A 23,069-nucleotide genomic window follows, 5' to 3' on the forward strand; every position below is an offset into this window, starting at 1 on the left:
GGGGACATGAGGCAGGGAAACTGGAAGGCTGCCGCATCCCATTGAGCCAGTTCTCCAAAGACTGACTTAGCTCAGTGTTCTGATTTACAAGAACATTGTACTTGTGCATATTCTAGTTACATGACATAAATGCTATCCAAAGCACAGTGTAAATTTGGAGCAAGACCATTTTTGCATTTTCATGGAGTGTGAATGGTAGGGGCATTGTGCTTTAGGGAATGAAATATGGTTAGTAGGAAATGCGTAGTGTTCATTGTGACCAGTCATTGTTTTAACTCAATCCCATACCAGTGCCTTGTGGAAATTCTGTTATCATACCTATTTTACAGTTGGAGAAACTAAGGCATAGAAAAGTTAAGTGGTTCTCCATAGGTCACAGCTAAGCTAGAAAGTGGCAAAGCTCGCGTGTGAACCCAGGCACTCTGGCTCCAGAACCCAAGCTTACTTGGAGTATCCTTGCTTACTTGTCGTTAAGTAAAGAACTGGGTGCAGTACTTTAACAATGCTTTTCCCTTTTAGTTTTTCCTTCTCAGAACTGATGCTACATTGCAATGCATTTCTACAAATACATATATTTAATTTTGTTGCTTTTCATTTTATTTTTAGATAAGATGTGAAGGAATCAGACTGTTTCTTCTGTGGCTTCAAGCACTGCAGACAAACTGTGCAGAAGAACAGGTGCTGATCTTTGCTTGCCTCGTGCCTGGTTTCCCGGCGGTCATGTCCTCGCGAGGGCCCTGTACCCTGGAGACACTCATTAATCCAAGCCCGGCTGTAGCTGATGGTGAGTGATGGGAGCAGGTCTTACAGGTTGAAGTGACTCTTGAGGTTACACTGAGAAATTTCTTGGTTAGCCATTTTCTTCAATAGAAATTTTGATTTCATAGATGAATTCTGAAGAGGAATTATTTCCTGTCCGTATTCACAGTAGATTCTTACAAACATTAGATGAAAAGCCTTGACCCTATTTTACATGAAATGATGACGAGAAATTTACTGCAGTGGTGGAAACAGGAACTGAAGGGAGTGGTCAGATGTTCGGTGTAGCAGCAAGTAGAGACATGTGGAATGGTATATCTGGAGTGTTCATGTGGCTGTTAACACGATTCGAATCCGCTGTCCAGAATTGCTTTTGTTCCGTAAGTGAACATTCCTCTGCTCACCCCGGTTCTTCTATGCCAGCTGTGTATTTTCATGAGGCATTCATGGAAGGTCAGTAGTGGCCTCAGGGGACTACTAATGGCCGTCATTTGTGCCCTGTTAGGGCCATTGACTTATAACTGCATATCATTTTTATGGACCTCAGGCTGACCAAAGCAGACTATGAAAGGGAAACCACAGTGCAGGGTAGAGGTGGCTTCACAGCTCCTATGCTACTTTTCTAAGCCCTACATCACACTGGCTTGGTCCGTGTGAGCAGTGCTAGTGGCTGGACAGATGTATTTTAATCGAGGTCACTTACAAACCCTTTCTGAACTTGACCTGTGGTGAGGGAGCCTTGTTATGTCCACTCCCCAGCAAAGGTGCATCCGGAAGAGATCGCCCCGCTCCTGCCCGCCGTCTCGGGGGAGAAGGCCGCCGACGACCCGACCTGCTTTTTTCTTCAGATACTGCTGAAATACATGGTTATTCAGGTAGGAGCACGTCGCCGGTGATTCAGGCGGTCTTTTCTCAGTAGGAAAGCGAGAAAATCATTTTCTTCCTGTTTGTCCACACTGAGCATTTTTCATATTGGTTGAGGCGAGTTGACTCATGATTTCACTAAACTAAGCATATGTGCCAGTCACTTCACAGATTCCAGGCGGCACACTGTTGCATGTGAATGTGTGTAAAGGGACAACTTTAGTTCTCTGTCTCTATGTCTTTTTTACTTTAATATTACTACCACATTCACACAGAACAGGTCACATGTGGCACTTTCGGTCACCAAATGTATGAGTGTTTTCCCCCAACAAACAATCCTCTGTGACAGCAGCTGGGTGTCGCACAGCTGAACTCAGTTCTGATTCTGTCTACCTGCAGATAGTGTCAGAGCCCCGCATATTAAGGCCTCAGTCCCGCGAGACTGTTCCCATCCTATTCAGATGACAGTTGTAAGCAGTGGTCCCCAGGTTGCCCACAACTTCTGTTCATTTTGGCTACAATTCAGAGATTCCTATGACCTCCTCTTCAGATTCGATTAATTTGCTAGAGCAGTTCACAGAACTCAAAGAAAAATTTACTTAGTTTACCAATTTACTGAAGAATATGGTAAAGGCTACAAGGAGCAGCCAGGTGAAGGGGTCCACAGGGGAGGTTGCAGGGTCCCGAGCGCAGGAGCGTCTGTCCCCGTGGAGTGGGGCGCGTCGCTGTCTGGCCTGTGGATGTGTTCACCCACCAGGGAGCTCCCTGGAAGCCCTGCTGTTGGATGTTGTGAGGTTTCCCCGTGGGCGTGGCCGGTCACTGACTCATTCCAGTCGCCCCTTTCCTGGGAGGCGGCAGATAGGGGCAAAGCTCCAAGTTCTGTTCATGGCATGGTCTTTCTGGTGACCTGCCCCATCCAGGAGCCACCCAGAGTCATCCCAGTAGAACAAAAGATGCTCCTAGTGGTCTCGTCACTTAAGAAGTTAGAAGGGTTTGGGGCTCTGTGCTAGAAATGGGGGGCAGAGGTATATATATGTATATATTCTGTTAGTTCTTAGTGGATTAAACTGTTTTTGCCTTTTATTCTTTCCCTAACCCTGACGTCTGGCTAGGGAGACAGGCTGGAGGAGGACGTGGGCCCAGAGGCGGAATGGGTGGATCAGGAGGAGGCAGAGCAGGCAGGGAGCTCCGAACCAAAGTGTATAATTATCTCATCGTGCCATCAGCGCAGGCCTGTTTTATGTCACATGTTTCTTTCTCTTTTATTTACCAACTGAATACGGACATAAAATGATTAGTTTATGATTTCATTAGGTGATTTATCTCTTTTGGTCTGTATTTCTGAGCATTGATATTGTTTGAAAAAAGCTCTACTGAATGCTTTTTTCTTAGCAAACTCTTCTCTTGTCCCTGAGTCCCCCCTGGGTGTAGTCTAGTCTCTGTCCTTCCCTTCACAGCCAAATTCGTTGCCATAATAATCTCTGCCAAGTCTACTTCCTCACTTCATGTTTCTTGACACCCTCTGTTACCTGCCTTTGCCCTGTCACTGCTAAGAGGTCCAAGCACATGAAGGGGTTCTTGTCCTAAGTTTGTGCTGTCTTTCAGGTAATTTGTTGGTGTCTGTCCCTCCTCTTGAGCTCCTCCCATGGTATTTTCTGGCTTTCTTCCTCCCTTTTACTTCTTCCCAGCTTTCTTTGGGGGACTGTGTTTCTCTCTGCTGTCCCTCCAGATTCAGTCTTTGGCTGCTACTTATGACTGCTCTGTTCTCCTGGATGATCTTGGCTGCTATCCTCTCCCATTTCCTTTGACCAGCACCAGAAACACAGGGCTCCAAAATCCCCAGAGCTCAACGGGGGTATTCTGTCATCTCTGGAAGCTCCACATGTTAGTTCTGCTGGCCCAGTCTACATGCATCTTGAACTCCATCTGTTCTAAGTGGCAGGGCATTCCATATGTCCCAGATCAGCATAGAGTACCTCAAATTTCCTGTATTGGGAGACTTAGGTTTTCATTCTAGATGTGTTATTAACAAACTGTGATCTCAGATAAGTCACAAAGTCCCCAGGATCCTGTTAGAGGGAGGATGCCATTTATTTCAGGAGGCTTTGATGTCAAATGTGAGCTCCTCACTTGGGTGCAGAATTGTATGTGTCTGTCCATCCTTCTTTCTTTGCCTCCCCTCTGTCCACTGGAGTGAGTCCTCAGGGCAGAGCTTCTGCTTTGGCCCATCTGGACAACTTCCAGCAGGCTGCAGACACTGAGCTCCTCTACCCCCAGGCAGCCAGAGCCCCTCATCCCCTTACCCCAGGTGCTGAGCTATTACCATTTTCCACGTGGGGTGCATTGTGAAGGAATTTGGGCAACTCTGCTTTAGGGTACCCTGTGCGGTAACAAGTGTTAAGACCCACCAGTAAGTGCAGCTGGACTGGCAGGCCTGGCAGGCCTGGCTTACCCTATCCTGTGGGTTGCTTTTAACAAGGAGAAAGCATTTGCCAAGATTCTACAGCTGTACCTTTTGATACTGATTTTGCAGTAGGTAACATTGGATGAAATCTTTGTGAGGACTTGTTTCCTTACAGCCTGTTTATTATAAAAGGCCTTTTTTTGAATTAAAAATAAAGTACCTTGTTATATCTATCTGGATGTTTGAAGAGCACAGGAATGTTGAATCATTGCAAAGAATGTATGGGGAAATACTGGCATCATGTAGGAGAGCAAGTTTACAAGAAGTGATACTGTTGGGTAATTCTTTTTAACATAGTTACTGTTTTGTTTTGAATTATTCATTTTTGTCATCTTTTGAGAGTTAAGATATGAATTTATTACATGATTACCCATATTATTTGTCTAGTTTTTAAGTTATGATAGGAATTTTAGTAATAGCATTCCAGTTTTAGTATACATTAACATGAAATGTAAATATATGTATGTTTTTTCCCACATATTCTCCAAAGGCTGCAAGCTTAGAGTGGAAGAATAAGGAGAATCAGGATACCGGGTTTAAATTTCTTTTTACGTTGTTTCGAAAGTATTATCTTCCTCATTTATTTCCATCATTTACTAAGTTAACAAACATCTACAAACCTGTACTTGGTAAGTACTGATTGAGCCGTGTAATTTTCCACCAGGCAGCTGTGCAGTCTCTTTCAGAGTGACCTTTGGTTATTTTTAAGTAAAATAGTAATTTTATTCTTATACTTAATTCTAACTTTATTTTAGGAGGTTTAAAGCTACCTAATGAATGATTTTAACTGTTTTAAGTATTTGTACAAACTAAGATGTACCTCAGCTCACAGTAAATAAAGGGGAACAGTGGCTCCTATAATCAGAAATAATTTTAAATGTATCTTGATTTGGGGGGGATGTAATTAGATTTAAAATCTTTTAATGTGAAAAAGAAAAAAAAAACCACTTGCATTTTCTTAAGACTTCTCTTACTGGTGCTGGGGTCTGGTGACCCCATGCCTTCAAGCAAGCCCAGGGAACCCTGCCACCCACAGTGCCCCCCACCCAACTGGGTCTTTCATCCGTCAGGGACTACTTAGAACAGCTTGTGGAAGGGAGATGTTTGGGCAGTTGGGAAGCCAAGGGAACATAAGCCTAGAGTGGAAGGAAGTACAAGGGGATTTCTCATTGAGCTCTTCAAGTTTTTCTTCTTTAAGAAGTGACGGAGCACAGGCCAGAAGTGTTCCTCAGAGTGATGGAGGTGAGGCAAAGCTTCCTGTGCCTGTTATTTTAAAGCAGGTGAAAGTAATTAAGATGAATAATTCAGAACAATTTTGGAGGGGAAGAGATGACAACAGACATTAATCCATCTGGGGAATGAGGACAGCTTAATTCAGTTGTCCGTGGGCGTTTATTTGTACACACGCACTCGGCAAGGGCAGACAGCTGAAGCGTGGTGCGTTATGAAAGACACAGAGGTACTGACTTGAAGATACTGGGTTATGTATCTTGTTAGCTATGTATGTGGATATTTTTCCCCCAAAATTTTGTTTCTGATTTTTTTAGTAGTCTATATTCATTGTAGAAAACATAGTATGTGGTTAACATTCCGTGATTGAAAGTTACTTGCTAAGAATTTTCCTTCCTCATACATTCAACATTGCAAAAATTAGTAAGAAAGTTGGACTTACAGTAAGCAGTTCTCTGAAATCCAGTAGCATATAATTTTCATTTTCATTATGGAATTTAAAGAATGAAAAATGGCCTGACCAGGTGGTGGCACAGTGGATAGAGCATTGTACTGGGATGCGGAGGACCAAGGTTCGATACCCCGATGTCGCCAGCTTGAGCATGGGCTCATCTGGTTGAACAAGGCTCACCAGCTTGAGTCCAAGGTCACTGGCTTGAGCAAGGGGTCACTTGGTCTGCTGTGGCCCCCCAGTCAAGGCACATATGAGAAAGCAGTCAATGAACAACTAAGGAGCCGCAACAAAGAATTGATGCTTCTCATCTCTCTCCCTTACTGTCTGTCCCTATCTGTCCCTCTCTCTTTCTCTCTCTGTCACTGTCACACACACACACACACACACACACACACAAACAATGAAAAATGGACCCCCTTATTAAGTCTTTGGAAATGGTGGTATCCGATATCTCAAAAATTAAACATGGCTTTCTGAAGACTTTCAGATATTATAGTGATTCTGCTTCTTTAGAGTCACCTAAAGGGAAAAGGATATAAAACCAAAGTTCAGTGGATTTTATTAGTGTAGTGTTGGATGTTAAAATATTGAAAATGATGAAAAACTGTCTATAAATGGCTTTATATTTGTTCCAATCATAAAATGAGATCAAATTAGTTATACCATATGTGGAAAGATTTTCACTATTATAATCTCCTGTAATTTCTCAAATTTGTGAGAAAGAGTTATTGGCTTAGTTTTTCCCTAGCTATGAATAAACAGTAACAACCACCATCACCTTGTCTTGGCCTGAGTGTAAGGTAGAAGTGGAAATAGGTCTTCTAAGAGATGATATTTTTAATCATTTATGGCTCTTTAATTTTGGTTGCTATACAGACAACCAAATGTATGTCTATTTACTTAGAAAGTGAAACATTTGTAAGGGTCACATAATATCAGGATTTACTAAACTATTCATATACTCTTTTTTCTTCCAGATATCCCCCATTTGAGACCAAAGCCAGTGTACATTACTATGACTCGAGACAATGGAAACATTTACAGTACAAAAATCCCGTACATGGCAGCTCGTGTTGTTTTTATTAAGTGGATTGTAACTTTCTTTTTAGAAAAAAAGTATCTAACTACAACACAGAACACTAAAAATGGAGTTGATGTGTTGCCTAAAATCATGCAGGTATGTCATTACTCATTTTTCTGTCTCTCCATAACATGTATGATATCACACACTGACACAGAATATTTGATTATTAGCATTATTGGTTGTTGGTTATAAGGACTCAGGTTTTTGGCACCTGTGTCTATAATGCCGAGGTTTCAGAAGCAGCTGTAAGTGAGACATGCTTGTGCTCTGTTGGCGCTGCCTGGATAGGCAGTCCTCGGGGTGAGGGGGTATTCTGAAGAGAAGGCTGTGTGTGCACAGCCCTGGCTCCCTCTCACCCCCGGCCCCACTCTGGTACTAGTGACCTGTGAGCATGAGACCAGGGCCGGTCTTGCTTTGGTCATTCCCCGCCCAGCACATGGAACGCCCCCAGGATTGCGCAGGTGGACCATGGAGAAGATGGAGGCTGCCAGGTGCATTAGTAGCTCAGGGTTTCGGAGCGGTTGTTGAGCCGTGTTGGGGTCCCTGGAACAGGAGGCTGCCTCTCTCCGTGTCACTAGGTGAAGACTTCCTTATGGGCCTTCCGGTTCTTGCTGGCCCTAGGCACAGGCAGTGAGGCTTGACCAGCAGCCTGAGTTGCTTAGGGATTTGTGCAGGATAGTGCAGGGTCACCTCTGGAAGTCAGAGAGCAGGCACTTTACAGAATAGTTACAGATTTGGGAGGCGTTTTTGTTGTTCTTAGAACAGGGACGGGGAGTGGGTCCACGTGGTGCAGGTTTGCCCGCAGTTCCCAGCAGTGGGACTGGACCTGCGTTGGGAAAGTGCACAGCCACGGGGTAGCCGGCACCTCGAGGAAGAAGTGCCAGACTGAGGCGCAGAGCGCGTGGCCCCGTGGACAGGAGCTGACTGAAGAACTGCAGAGACTTATTTTCAAAGAAGTCTGAGGGAGACACAATTACAGTAAGAACAGCAAAAGACTTGCTGAAAGAAAGTTTTAAAAAACCTTAAATTTCTTATATAAAAAATTAGTAGATAAGCCAAAGATGGTAATGATCACTGATGAGAACAAAATTAATTTTTTGAAGAAATATCCCACAATGCTGAGCAAAAATTCAGAGATGGAGATTAGAAATCAGTCAAGAAGACCTGAGGACAGATTGCGACTTACTGTGCAGATGTTGTGAGGGCAGGGGAGAAAGGAACGAGAAGGAATAATTGAGCTAATAACACGAAAAGTTTACCTGAGCTAAAAAGAAGTCATCCTTTACTGAGAAGGCCTTTGAGTCCCAAGAAAAATTAGCTAAACAGACACAAACCTACACAGGCATTTGACTTTAAGAGATTAAGGAAAAAGTATGCTCCTTCCAGACAGAAACCAGAGGTCCCTTCAGAGAAATGAGACTGCCATTAGTATTGACTGCCTGCTGTAGCCTCCGGCCCTCAGCGGGGAGCCCCTGCTGGCGGCTCTCTTTCTCAGAACCATCCTTGCTTCATACCACATTTATCTGTCAGGCTGATTTAAGGCCTAAATATGAAAACAAAATGATAAAGGACTTGAGAGGCAATCTAGGGGAATGTATAAATCTGGCATGTTGTAGACCACCTTAGTTAGAAGGCTCACAAGCCATAGAGGAAATGAGTTCCACTGTATTGGAAAAAAAATAGAAAAAGATTTATGTCTTAAAAGATAGCATACACCCTGGCCGGTTGGCTCGGTGGTAGAGCGTCGGCCTGGCGTGCAGAGGTCCCGGGTTCGATTTCCGGCCAGGGCACACAGGAGAAGCGCCCATCTGCTTCTCCACCCCTCCCCCTCTCCTTCCTCTCTGTCTCTCTCTTCCCCTCCCGCAGCCGAGGCTCCATTGGAGCAAAGATGGCCCGGGCGCTGGGGATGGCTCCTTGGCCTCTGCCCCAGGCGCTAGAGTGGCTCTGGTCGCAACAGAGCGACGCCCCAGAGGGGCAGAGCATCACCCCCTGGTGGGCGTGCCGGTGGATCCCGGTCGGGCACATGCGGGAGTCTGTCTGACTGTCTCTCCCCGTTTCCAGCTTAAAAAAAAAGAAAGATAGCATAAAGCCCACCCAAGGAACAGACTGTGAAAAGCATTTGTAACATCATGGCTGTTAATAGAGCTCATATCTCTTGCTTTGTAAAGAGTGCCAACAAATTGATAAGACAAACAGCCCAGTTGAAAATGAACGAAGTAGAGACTTTGCCTGGGGTGGAGGTGCACGAGGCAGTGTGCAGATGGTGGTACTCTGAGGTGTACACTTGGGACCTATATGGTTTCATAAACCAGTCCCAATAAAATCAATTAAAGGGAGGACGGAAGGAAGGAGGGAGGGATGGAGGGAAAATGGACAAAGTAGATGAAAGGGAAGTTCACAGAAGAGGCAGTAAACACTATCACAGATTTCCGCAGCAGCAGGGAGGCACATCTTGTCCTGAGCCTTGATGAGCGACCTTCAGTCACCAATCAGGTAGACAGAAGTTTGTAGGAGGTTATATATTAGAGACTATCACACTGATAAATTTTATATTGCATCTGTGTGGATTTTCAGTCAATTCAAAAACAGTCCATTTAAAGCAGTGGTCCCCAACCTTTTTTGGGCCATGGACCGGTTTAATGTCAGAAAATATTTTTACGGACTGGCCTTTAGGATGAGACAGATAAACGTATCACGTGACCGAGACAAGCGTCAAGAGTGAATCTTAGACAGATGTAACAGGGAATCTGGTCATTTTTTAAAAATAAAACATTGTTCAGACAAATATAAATAAAACAGAAGTAATGTAAGTTATTTATTCTTTCTCTGAGGACTGGTACCAAATGGCCCACGGACCGATAGTGGTCCGTGGCCCGGGGGTTGGGTACCACTGATTTAAAGGATATTTTTCTACATGGTTTCAAAATTTTGAAAAACCATCACTGTATTGAAAATAAGTTTTTTTGTCTTTTTTTGAAAATAAGTTTTTGACCTAGGTGGTGAGAAGTTGCAAGAATTGCAAACTGACGGCTGCTTCAAGGTTCTGACTTTCCCCCTTAGTTGACTTCACACTTGTGAGCTGTCTACTTTTATTGTCTAGCTCTTTTAGTGTCATTGGGTCTGAGCTCCTCAGTCGATTAGGGTGGTTCTGTCATTCTAACAAAAAAAGACAACAGAGCTCAAACTGAATTAAACATAGAAATAAATATTTTAATCGTACAGAAACGAGTTTACAAAGAGGCTGGCTAACAATATGGCTCGCTCACGCTCTCGCTGTGCTTCTCTGCAGTTCTCTCTCTTCTGCTCTGCCCTTGGCCCTCTGGCAGGCGTGCCTTCAGCTTCCCTGATGGTTGCGAGACAGGGCCTGTGCTCCTTGTTCCGTGCAGAGGCAGCCAGCGCACAAAGCCCTTTCCTTTTGCCTGAGCGGTACAGCTGGCTACCTGCCCACTCAAGTCATAACAAGGCACTGATCTGCTGAAAGCTGGGTGTCTGAGCAACCCATGAAGGAGGGATGTGATTGGCTTTCATGACGAAACAGAACACTCCCTTGGCACTGTGGCTAGGGTCCACTTCCTGCGCCATGTGGGTTCATGGGAGAGGTGCGCCAACACTGAGGTTCTGTCAGAGTTGGGAGGGGACGCTGGGCAGACAGCCATCCATGCCCAGTGCTGCCACACCCTGCAGGTGGCTGCACACAGATGTGACTGCTGCCATAGCTGTTATATTAGTTGCTTATTGCCTCTGTAGCAAATTACCACAAATTGAATGGCTTGAAACAGTACAGATTTATTGTCTTGCTGTTCTGGAAGTCAGAAGTCCAAACTCAGTCTCAGTGGGGTAAAGCCCAGGTGTTGGCTAGTCCATGTTTTCTGGGAGCCCTCGAGCAGAAACCATTTTCTTGCCTTATCCAGCTTCAAGAGGCGCCTGCATCCTGGGCGCAGCACCATCACCACGTGGCCTTTTCTCCCTGTGCCATCTTCACATCGCCGCTCTTGTCTCATTCTCCTGCCTCCTTCTGGATTCTGGTGACTACCTGGGCCACACAGCTAACCCAGTGCAGTCTTCCCATCTCAGCATTCTTAATCTAACCACATCTGCTAAGTCCCTTTTGCCACATAAGGTAACACTCAAAGGTTCCATGGGTTAGGGCCTGGACAGCTTTTGGGGGTTCATTGTTCAGCTGACTTGTTGTATCCTGTGGCCCCTTCTCTCCCTCCAGCTGGGTTCCTCCTCATGTCATCTGTGTCTGCTGGGTTCCTCTCTTAATTTTCACTGTGCATGAGAAACAGCAGCAGTTTAAACAAATACTAACTTTTGGAAATGAAGTTGCAGGAATCTAAGTACATTCAATTATGTATATTTGTTTCCTGAGAGATTTTGTTGGGAATTTCAAATTTAATTCTACCACATAAAGTGAACATCACTCTCTAAGCCAGGTGGTCCAAAATCTCTTTTTAAAGAATATACTGCTCTTGTAAAAGTCCCTTAAAACAGTATTTTAGGTGCTACTCCCAAATAGAAGCAGCACTATTACTATGTTAAAGGTCATGTATGAGGGGTTTTTTTGTGTTTTTTTCCCAAAGGGAATTTACTTCCCCTTGATTTGGAGGTGATACATTTGACAGTACTTTTCCCCAGGGGAGGAAGGAGTTAGTACGTCCTCAGACTGGGCTATTCACCACCGGGAGAAGCTGGTTTCTTGTTCAGCGGTGACCCTCACAGGGAACAGAAGTCTGTCCCTGCTCCCATGATATCTTGGCAGCAACCCCAACGCCCCTTTCAAACCCCAGCAGTCTTTGTTCATCATTTCAGCTGAAAATGTTTTCAGTGAAGAATTATTTCTGCCTTAGTGATTCTCTTATGTATAAAGCAGAAGTATTTCAACAATTATTAGGAAAAGCAGACTGATGATTTTAAAGCTACAGTAGCAACTGTTTTACTAGCTCTATATACATATTAATTAAACATTAAAACCCAAAGAGTCCATTAGGGAATGGAAAGGAAAATTTGAGATGGTAAGATGGTTGGTTACATTTATTTATATGATAACTCTTTTAGTTCCATTATTATTTAAAAATTTTTTTCCATTGATTTGAGAGGGAGAGAGAGAGAGGAGGGGGATGGGAGAGAGAGAAGCATCAACTTGTTTCACTTAGTTGTTCCATTTGGTTGTGCACTTACTGATTACTTCTCAGTACTATGTGCCCTGACTGGGGATCAGGCCTGTGACCTCTAGAGCTCCAGATCGATGCTTTATTCACTGAGCCACCTGATCAGGGCCTTAGTGACATTATTGAAATAACACTCTTACTAATTCCAAACCAGCCCTTCAATAATGACTCATGGGTTGTGGGTTTTGCACAAATTGACAACCTTACAGGAGTTAATATATTGTACAGACTCATTTGTTGAACACCGGTCTAGTATTTTCTGTGTTCTTAGGCTCCCCCAAGGCAAATGTATGTTGCCCCCAACCAGGCAGGCAAATCATGATGGGCATTGAGTGGCATTAGTCATCAACAGGATGGCAGTTGCCTTCTCTTATTTCACACTTGCTTTGTGGGTATCCCCACTGAGCCTTACCCTGAGGTTAAATAAGTCTCAGTATGAGCTGTGGCTTCAGAGGAAACCAGGGTGGTAGGGAGGGTTGAGGGGAAGGACGACGTGGTAGCCTGTATCATGCAATTTCCTGAGCCAGGGCAGCGCAGGCCTGGTCTAAGCGGACATGTCTGTTTCAGCATGTGCCAAATGAGAGTCTTCCTTGCGTTTACCACCACGCCAATTAACACCAAGTTAACATACTGCTCACAGAAATTAGGGGCTATTTCAACGCTTCATATTCATTTTGAAATATCCCCTAATTTTTGTAAGCAGTGTAGTTGAGGATTTCCATCTTGATTGTAGTGGGTGGGAAATAGACATTTCTGTGGTTAATTTTTTTTTTAATTAAGTGAGAGGCAGGGAGAGCAGAGAAACAGACTTCTGCATGTGCCCTAACCGGATCCACCTAGCAAGCCCCCCTACCTGGTGGTGTTTTGCCCATCTGGGGCCATTGCTCTGTTGCTTGGCAACTGAGCTATTTTAGCACCTGAGGTGAGGCCTTGGTGCCATCCTCAGCACCTGGGGCCAACTTGCTTAAATGAGCCACGGCTGCAGGAGGCATGAAAGGGGGGGAGGGGTGGAGAATCAGATGGTCACTTCTCCTGTTTGGTGCTGACCAGGAATTGAACCTGGGACATCCACATGCTGGGCTGACACTCTACCACTGAGCCAATGAGCCAGGGCCATGTGTTAATGCTTATTCATGCTCTCACTGTTACCTTCATAAAAGAGACAAGAAATGAGTAGATGTGGAGTATCAGTTTGTTTTCCCTCTCATCGCTTACTAATTATAAATGTCTGTCAAAACGTTGATATTTTTGGAAAGTAGCCTTGTGGAAGGAGTGTGGACTAGAGGAGGCTAAGAAAAGCATTGTTTTATCAGAAGTACATTATTCATGCAGATGGCCGACCTAAGTTATATGCAGATTTTTGACTGCGGTGGGTGGTGCTCCTAACCCCCACGATGTTCAATGGTCAGCTGTAATTTTTAGTTATGGCATGAATGGAAATCCACTATGCTACCATTATGTTCCTTTTGGATAACAAAACTCATTTTTTTTTTGAATGACTAGGTATCTTTAAGCATAATTCTTTAAGTACATTATTTTAATTAATTGCTATGTTACCTAATTATTTATCTAATGACCTCAAAATTTAGTGGCTTAAAACAATAACCCTTTTGTCATACTACATATTTCCCTGTTTGTGTCAGGAATGGCCAGGATTTGGTTGGCAGTTCTCACACATGGTACTAACTGAGGTCAGTGGGTGGTCTGGCAATCAGTTGGTGGCTGGTTGGTTTGGAAGGTCCACGGTGACTTCAGTCACATGCCTCTTGCTTTGGTGGGTGCACTTGGAAGCCTGGGCTCAGCTGAGCCTCTCTTTTCATGGAGTATCCATCATGGTAATTGGACTTTTTCCTGTGTGCTCAGGGCTCCAGTTGGGAGTAAATGTTCCAGGATGGGAAGGGGTGACTGTCAGCCTCTTGGGCCTGGGCCTGAACCTGGCACAGGTCACTTCCACTCTGTTCTGCTGGTTAACACAGTCACACTGTCTATATGGATCAAAGGGAGGGGACATAGACTTCACCTTTCTACAGAAGGAGTGTCAAAGAATTTGTGGTCATTTTTAATTTGCTACATATGTATGTATGTTTTTTCTTCTTTTTTTGCTTGTGGGGAAAATGGGAGCAAAAAGTCACTTTAGACCTAACCTAACCTCCATACATTACAGATTAAAATAAAACACGTATCAGTAAAAATGAGTAAAATTTATTCTTTTTTGTGGAAGATAGTTGATTTATCAAAAAAATGAAATAATTTATATAGGGTACCTCATCTCACAGTGTGACAGTACCTTTGATAAGCCACTTAAGCTTAGTAGCTAAGGCATGAAGATAAATTATTATAAATAAAATCTTCTATTAATTTTTCCTACAGAATACTATTTTATACCTGTTTTGCTTTCAAACTGTCCTTGGTCATTACTGAAATTAGTATTTTGTAGTACTCATCACTACTTATAAAAAATATTTAAAGTGAGTAGGATTTTAATGGCATTTGAGTTATTTATTTTGGCACTTAATCTTTGAGAAGTGAGTTTTTTTTCATGCTTGCTGACCCCTGAGAGTTTTTTTCAATAAATGAAAGTAGTTCAGTTCCAGTTTTATTAACTTAAAGTCATGTTTGTTTGATAACCAATTTATGGAAACAAGAACATACATTTGCCTTTCTTAAATGTTGCCTTACACATTTTCAAAATAAATCGATCGTACTTATGATGGTTAGGAGGCACGAGGATGTACACGAACATTCTTCGTACTACTCAAAGGGTTAAAAGACTAATAGTGGAATTTACAAAAATGAAGTGAAATACATGTTGGGGAGAAACCTTTAATTCTTTGGCGGAATGAGAGCAGAAACCAGTGTTAAACTTTGTGACTCACTGCATGAATTGGTTTATATTTTTGTGCTCTTAAAGTCTTTTTTTTTTTTTTTTTTTTTTTTTAAAGACGGAGAAAGACAGGGACAGATAGGGACAGACAGGAAGGGAGAGAGATGAGAAACATCAATTCTTCGTTGCAGCTCCTTAGTTGTTCATTGATTGCTTTCTCATATGTGCCTTGACAGGGGGTGGGGTGGACTACAGCAGACTGAGTGATCCCTGTTCAAGCCAGCGAACCTGGGGCTACAGCAGAATCAGTGACCCCTTGCTTAAGCCAGCAACCTTTGGACTCAAGCCAGCTACCATGAGATCATGTTTATGATCCCATTCTGAAGCCAGCAACCTCATGCTCAAGCTGGTGATCCCACACTCAAGCTGGTGACCTCAGGATTTTGAACTGGGTCCTCTGAGTCCCAGTTCAATGCTCTATCCACTGTCACTGCCACCTGGTCAGGCTGTGCTCTTAAAGTCTTAAAGTATTCTAGGTAAAGTTTTGTAAATACTTCAGTTGAGTTTGATCTGAGGTATAAAACTCATATCAAGGTTCTTAAACCTTTTATTTGTTTTTTTTTTTAATTTTTTTAATTTTTTTCATTTTAGAGAGGAGAGGGAGAGAGAGAGAGAGAGAGGAGAGATAGAGAGAGAGAAGGGGGGAGGAGCTGGAAGCATCAACTCCCATATGTGCCTTGACCAGGCAAGCCCAGGGTTTCGAACCGGCGACCTCAACATTTCCAGGTCGACACTTTACCCACTGCGCCACCACAGGTCAGGCCTTTTAAAGATCTTGGCATTCCTTCGTCAAGGTGTCATTTAGGCTATGAGTCAGATGATGCTTCCCAACAATGTGGCTTCAAAATCCTCACTGAATGTTCAAATCTCTGCAACTTCGGAAAAAGTGCTGTGGTATAGAGACCAAGGGTGATGATGATACAAATTCATTCACACGTTAAATTATTTATTTTGTGATTTTACAAATAGAAACTAAATGTTTTAGGTTCTTAAAAATTTCACAGCCTCCCTTCCTGTAATAATTTAGTTGTTTTCCTGTTGGTGAATTGGGAAGTTGGTAAGTGCAGGTTGGCAGCCCCTGTGCTTCCATCGGTGCTGGATTCCAGCCTGTGGTCAAGGTGTTGGAAACAGGAGTCCTTTAGAATGAAGTAAGTCTTCAGTGTTGCTAGTGTTCTTGAGTGCCAAGGAGGATGACTCAGAAGCGGCAATGACTTTCTTCCAGACTGTTGGTGGCGGTGCAGTGCAGGAGAGAGCCCCGGAGCTGGAGGGGGGCGGGCCTGCGGAGCCTGACAAAAACCACTCTAACAGCAGCACCTTGTCGGACCGGAGACTCAGCAGCTCGAGCCTTTGTAGCATTGACGAAGAGCACCGAACCGTGTACGAAATGGTGCAGCGGATCTTCTTGTCCACGCGAGGTTATATCAATTTTGTGAATGAAGTATTTCGCCAGGTTAGTACATGCATGTGTGTGTGCGTGTGCACGTGTGCGTGTCACATGCACATGGTAGGTTTATGAAATGAAAGAGATTTTTGTTTTTGTTTCTCTTACTCGTACTCTATGAAAAACTGTGAATGAGTTGGGCTAAATTACAGGACTAAGTAATGATCTCTCTGATCCCACTTTTAATTTATCTTGTAGAGTGTTGTGATTGAATTTTTTTAACTTGTGTTTTTGTAGAAATCCCATGTGTGAAGGGAACATTTTATATATGAGCAAAATCATTCCAAAATACTGCAGGACAAACTTTAAAACCAGTGATAGGTAGGAAGACGGCCATTCCTGCATGCACAGGAGCAGAGGAGCATAGCAGAGGAGGGCCCACGCCTGGTGCGTTCCAGGGCCTAGGCGCCCTCTAGGAGCTGGAGTTCTCTGCAGACAGTGGTGCTTGCCCTGCAAGACCTGTGCATGCACCCCAGAGAGAAGTATTTATGGCACAGGAGGAAAAGGTGGGTGAGGAGAGGACTGGAAGAGCCGAGATGGAGACTGTGAAATAACAGATTTAGAGTGGGCGCTGTGGTGGGGGCAAGGCGGGGGAAGAGTAGAAGTGCAAACAGGAAAATGGGGTGCCGGTGAGAAGACAGGAGTGATCAGAGGGCATGGAAACGAAGCAGCCATGAGCTGATCCCACCCCCTCCGCCAGGGGACGTCTGGTAGCATCTGGGGACATTTTTGGTTGTCACAAGTAGGGAGGGGAGCAGTGCCAGTGGCATCTAGTGAGTGACAGCCAGGAATATTAAATACTCTGTAAGCACAGGACAGCCACCTGCCCCCCTCCACCCTTCACCCCCCACCAAAGAATAGTCTGGCCCAAATCTCAGTAGTGCTGCTGTGGTGAAACTGAGCCACAGCCATCTGACAGAGGAGGTGGAGCCTGTAGTGTAGTTGGGGAGACAGCAGCTCTGCAGGGTGGGGTGGAGCCACTCGTCACCTGTCTCAGTACTAGTGCCTTGAAAACAGAGCATGTGTGGGTTTGATGGAGGCATGGTTGTTTCATCCCTGTCCCAGAGTGGAGGGCAAGGAGGAGAAGCAGGTTCTGTGCACACATGAGCAATGCATACGCACTGTGAAGAACTTCTTATGGAGAGATGAGATTTCCAGATACTGAATGATCAATCCTTTCGATCAAAAATGAAGAATGCAGTATCAAACATCAAGAATACACTGGGTTGTTAAAATCCCCTAATATGACTGGATTGCTATGGTCATATATGATCTCTCCCTTTATATCCATCAAGATTTGCATTATACGTTAAGTGCTACTATGTTGAGTGTATAAATGTTTACAATGGTAATTCCTATTGTTGAATTGCTCCTTTGATCATTATGTAGTCTCCTCCCTTGGCTTTTTTTTTTAATACAGAGAGAGAGAGGCAGAAAGAGGGATAGGTAGGGACAGACAGACAGGAACCGGGAGAGTTGAGAAGTATCAATTATTAGTTTTTCATTGCGACACCTTAGTTGTTCATTGATTGCTTTCTCATATGTGCCTTGACCGTGGGGCTACAGCAGACCGAGTGACCCCTTGCTCGAGGCACTTGCTCACTTTGCTCAAACCAGATGAGCCTGCGCTCAAGCTGGCGACCTCGGGTCTTGAACCTGGGTCCTCCGCCTCCCGGTCCAGCGCTCTATCCACTGTGCCACCGCCTGGTCTTTGTTTAAAGTCTTATTTGTCAGATATAACTATTGCTACCCAAGTTTGTTTTTTTTCATTTCCATTTGCATGCAGTATCTTTTTCCATGCCTCTACTTTCAGTCTGTGTGTCCTGAGGTGTGTCCCTTGTAGATAGCATATGCAGGGGTCTTACCTTCTTATCCATTCAGTTACCTATGTTTTTTGATTGGAGCGCTTAAGTCTTTTACATTTTAAATGATTATTGATAGCTACATATTTATTGCCTTTTTTTTCCTTTTAACTATGTTTCTTTGTTTTTCTTTTTCTTCAAGCAGGTCATTTAACATTCTTTGGCTGCAGGAAGGGAAGAGAGGGGGGGGGGAGGAAGGAAACAGGGAGGGGTGGAGAAGCAGATGGGCAGTTCTCCTGTGTGTCTTGGCCGGGAATCGAAACTGGGACTTCCCCACGCCAGGCTGATGCTCTAGCACTGAGTCAACCAGCCAGGGCCTGTATTCTTCATTTTTGATTGGTTCCTTTTTATGGATTTATATCCTTTTTTTATGCTTGCTATCTCTTTATTAAAGTTTTCACTTTGTTCCTTGCACCTCCATGTAACCATTACTTTGAACTCTATACCTGATAAATTGTTTATCTTCATTTCAGTTAACTTTTTTTATGAATTTTAATTTATTATGTTTACATGGATTCAAGTGTCCCACCAAATATAACTCCCTCACCCCCCCACACCCATGTCCCACCTTATACCCCCCAGCCCCTCACTCCTCAACACCCTCCCACCTTCCCTCTAAGATTTGCTGTCCTGCTATCTATGTGTTATGTATATATAATTTCACGAATCCCTTTACCTTCTCTGATCCCATCCCCTCATACCCCTTCCTTCTGAACACTGTTCCTCTGGCCCCTGTGATCCCTCTTCTGCCTCTATTCTGTTGCTCAGTTCACTTTCATTAGATTCCACATAGAGGTGAGATCATATGATATTGGTCTTTCTCTGCCTGGCTATTTTATTTAGCATAATAGTTTACAGGTCCATTTATGCTGTTGCAAAAGGTAAGATTTCGTTCTCTTTCATGGCCACATAGTATTCCGTTGTGTATATGTACCACAGCTTTTTAATCCAGTTGTCCACTGACAGACATTTGGGCTGTTTCCAGATCTTGGCTATTGTAAACAATGCTGCAATAAACATGGCGGTGCATATCTTCTTTTGAATCAGTGATTTGGTGTTCTTAGGATATATTCCTAAAAGTGGGATGGCTGGGTCAAAAGGTAGTTCCGTTTTTAATTTTTTGAGGAAACTCCATACATTTCTCCACGGTGGCTGTACAAGTCTGCATTCCCACTAGCAGTGCAGAAAGGTTCCCTTTTCTCCACACCCTCGCCAGCATTTATTGTGTGTTGTTTTGTTAATGAGCACCATTCTGACAGTGTGAGGTGGTATGTCATTATGATTTGAATTTGCATTTCTCTGATGATTAGTGATGTTGAACATTTTTTCATATGCCCATTGGCCAACTCTACGTCTTCTTTTGGAGAAGTGTCTATTCACTTCTTTTGCCCTATTTTTGATTGGATTGTTTACTTTTCTTGTGTTGAATTTTAGAAGTTCTTTGTAGATTTTGGTTATTAACCCCTTATCAGATATGTTGGCGAATACATTCTCCCATTGTGTGGGTTGTCCTTTTATTTTGTTCATGGTGTCTTTTGCTGTGCAAAAGCTTTTAACTTGATATAGTCCCATTTGTTCATCCTGTCCTTTATTTCACTTGCCATGGAGATAAATCAGCAAAGATATTGCTATAAGAGATGTTGGAGAGTTTACTTCCTATGTTTTCTTCTAAGATGTTTATGGTTTCATGACTTACATTTAAGTCTTTTATCCATTTTGAGTTTATTTTTGTTTATGGTGTAAGTTGGTGGTCTAGTTTCATTATTTTGCATATACCTGACCAATTTTGCCAACACCATTTGTTTAAAGAGACTGTTTTTACTCAGTTGTATGCTCTTACCTCCTTTGTCAAATATCATTTGGCCATGATGGTGTGGGTTTATTTCTGGGTTTTTGTTTTGTTCCATTGATCTGTATGCCTGTTCTTATGCCAGTACCAAGCTGTTTTGAGTGCAATAGCCTTGAAGTATAACTGGATATCAGGAAGTGTGATACCTCCGACTTTATTCTTCCTTTTCAAGATTGCTGAGGTTGTGTTTTTTTATTGGTTCCATATAAATTTTTGGAATATTTGTTCTATATATTTGAAGTATGCCATTGTTATTTTAATAGGATTTTCATTGAATTTATAGATTGCTTTGGGTAATATAGACATTTTAATGATGTTTATTCTTCCTAACCATGAACACAATATGTGCTTCCACTTGGTTGTATTCTCCTTGATTTCTTCTATCAATGTTTTATAATTCTCCAAGTACAAGTCTTTTACTTCCTTGGTTAAATTTACGCCTAGGTGCTTTATTATTATTATTTTTTTGCAATAGTGAAAGGGATTGTTCCTTTAATTTCTTTTTCAGACAGTTTATTCTTGATATATAAAAATGCAACTGATTCCTGAATATTAATTTTATATCCTGCCACCTTGTCGAATTCATTCATCAGGTCTAGTAGTTTTTTAACTGAGAGTTTAGGGTTTTCTGTGTACAGTATCATGTCATCAGGAAATGATCATTTTATTTCTTCTTTTCTAATTTGAATGCGTTTTATTTCTTCTTTTTGTCTGATTGCTGGGGCTAGGAATTCCAGAACTATCTTGAATAAGAGTGTTGAAAGGGGGCACCCTGCCTTGTTCCTGTTCTTAAGGGGATTGCTTTTAATTTTTGCCTATTGAGTATAATGTTGGCTGTGGGTTTATCGTAGATGACCTTTATTATGTTGAGGTATGTATTCCCTGTATTCCCACCTTGCTGAGAGTTTTGATCATAAATGGTTGCTGGATTTTATCAAATGCTTTTTCTGCATCTATTGAAATTATCATGTGATTTTTATCCTTCCTTTTGTTTATGTGATGAATCACTTTGATTGATTTGCAAATATTGTACCAGCCTTGCCTCCCCAGAATAAAACCCACTTGATCATGATATATGATTTTTTTTCATGTATTGCTGGATTTGGTTTGCTAGTATTTTGTTGAGAATTTTAGCATCTATGTTCATCAGGGATATTGGCCTATACTTTTCTTTCGTTGTAGTGTGTTTACCTGGGTCTGGAATGAGGATTATGCTTGCCTCATATAAGGAGCTTGGAAGTCTTCCCTCCTCTTGAATTTTTTGAAATAGCTTGAGAAGGATAAGTTAGTTCTTTGAATATTTGATAAAATTTGCCTGTGAAGCCATCTGGTCCAGGACATTTTGTTTGTTGGGAGTTTTTTGATAACTGTTTCAATTTCATTTGTTGTAATCTGTCTGTTTAGGTTTTCTGACTCTTCCAGATTGATTTTTGGAAGATTATATGTTTCAAGGAATTTCTCCATTTTACCTAGGTTGTCCAGTTTTTTGGCATACAGTTCTTCATAGTATTTTCTTACCATCCTTTGTATTTCTGCGGTGTCAGTTGTTATTTCTCCACTTTCATTTTTTAATTTTATTTATTTGAGTCCTCTCTCTTTTTTTCTTGTTGAGTCTGGTTAAAGTTTCATCAATCTTACTGACCTTTTCAAAGAACCAGCTCCTGGTTTGATCTTCTGTATTGTTTTTTAGCTTCTATGTCATTTATTTCCGCTCTGATCTTAATTATTTCCTTCCTTCTACTTCCTCTGGGTTTTACTTGCTGTTCTTTTTCTAGTTCTTTTAAGATGCAGGGTTAAATTGTTTATTTGAGCTTTCTCTAGCTTCTTAAGGTATGCCTGTAATGCTGTGAACTTCCCTCTCTGGATTGGTTTTGCTGCGTCCCATAGATTTTGAGTTGTATGTTCATTTTCATTTGTTTCAAGGAAATTTTTTTATTATTTTCTAGATCTCGTTGTTAACCCATTAATTATTTAATAACATACTATTTAGCCTCCAAGTGTTTGAATGTCATTCAGTTTTTTTTTTAATTTTATTTATTCATTTTAGAAAGGAGAGGGAGAGACAGAGAAAGAGAGAGAGAGAGAGAGGAGAGAGACAGAGAGAGAGAAGGGGGGGAGCTGGAAGCATCAACTCCCATATGTGCCTTGACCAGGCAAGCCCAGGGTTTTGAACCGGCGACCTCAGCATTTCTAGGTCGATGCTTTATCCACTGTGCCACCACAGGTCAGGCCTGAATGTCATTCAGTTTTTCTATTGTTGTTGATTTCTAGTTTTATACCATTGTGATTAGAGAAGATGCTTGATATGATTTCAGTCTTCTTAAATTTATTGAGACTTGTTTTGTGTCCTAACATGTGGTCTATCCTAGATGATGTACCATAGCACTTGAAAAAAATGTATATTCTGCTGCTTTGGGATGAAAGGTTCTGAAGATATCTATTAAATCTAGTTGATCTAGTGTGTTATTTAAGGCCACTGTTTCTTTATTAATTTTCTGTCTGGAGGATCTATCTATCCCTTGATGTTAGTGGGGTATTAAAGTTCCCTACTATTATAGTATTGCTGTTGATCTCGCCCTTTATGTCCATCAAAATGTGCTTTATATATTTAGGTGCTCCTATATTAGGTGCGTAGATATTTACAATGGTTATATTCTCCTGTTGGATTGCTCCCTTTATCATTATGTAGTGACCTTCTTTATCCCTTACTATATAGCCTTTCTTTTAAAGTCTATTCTGTCTAATATAAGTATTGCTACCCCAGCATTTTTTTCATTTCCATTTGTGTGAAATACTTTTTTTCATCCCTTTTCTCTCACTCTATGTGTATCTTTTGTTTTGAGGTGGGTTTCTTGTAGACAGCATTTGTACAGGTCCTGTTTTCTTATCCACATAGCTACCCTGTGTCTTTTGATTGGAGCATTTAATCCATTTACATTTAAGATTATTACTGATATGTAGTTGTTTATTGCCATTTTATTCTCTAAATCAACATTCCTCTTTTTTT

At 42.3% G+C, this 23,069-nt stretch overlaps 1 protein-coding gene across 3 annotated transcripts in view; it reads left to right on the plus strand.

Moving 5' to 3' along the window:
* The window catches only part of RALGAPA2 (Ral GTPase activating protein catalytic subunit alpha 2), a 379,248-nt gene that overhangs the window by 92,400 nt on the left and 263,779 nt on the right, over positions 1 to 23,069 (plus strand). For all 3 annotated transcript variants that reach the window (XM_066386989.1, XM_066386988.1, XM_066386990.1), the window contains exons 6-10: positions 607 to 784; positions 1,519 to 1,634; positions 4,578 to 4,716; positions 6,749 to 6,948; positions 16,133 to 16,360. In XM_066386989.1, the coding sequence (XP_066243086.1) occupies positions 607 to 784; positions 1,519 to 1,634; positions 4,578 to 4,716; positions 6,749 to 6,948; positions 16,133 to 16,360 (861 nt within the window). The remainder of the gene's footprint in view (positions 1 to 606; positions 785 to 1,518; positions 1,635 to 4,577; positions 4,717 to 6,748; positions 6,949 to 16,132; positions 16,361 to 23,069) is intronic.

The sequence above is a fragment of the Saccopteryx leptura genome, chromosome 5, assembly GCF_036850995.1.
Source record: "Saccopteryx leptura isolate mSacLep1 chromosome 5, mSacLep1_pri_phased_curated, whole genome shotgun sequence".
Lineage (NCBI taxonomy): Eukaryota > Metazoa > Chordata > Mammalia > Chiroptera > Emballonuridae > Saccopteryx > Saccopteryx leptura.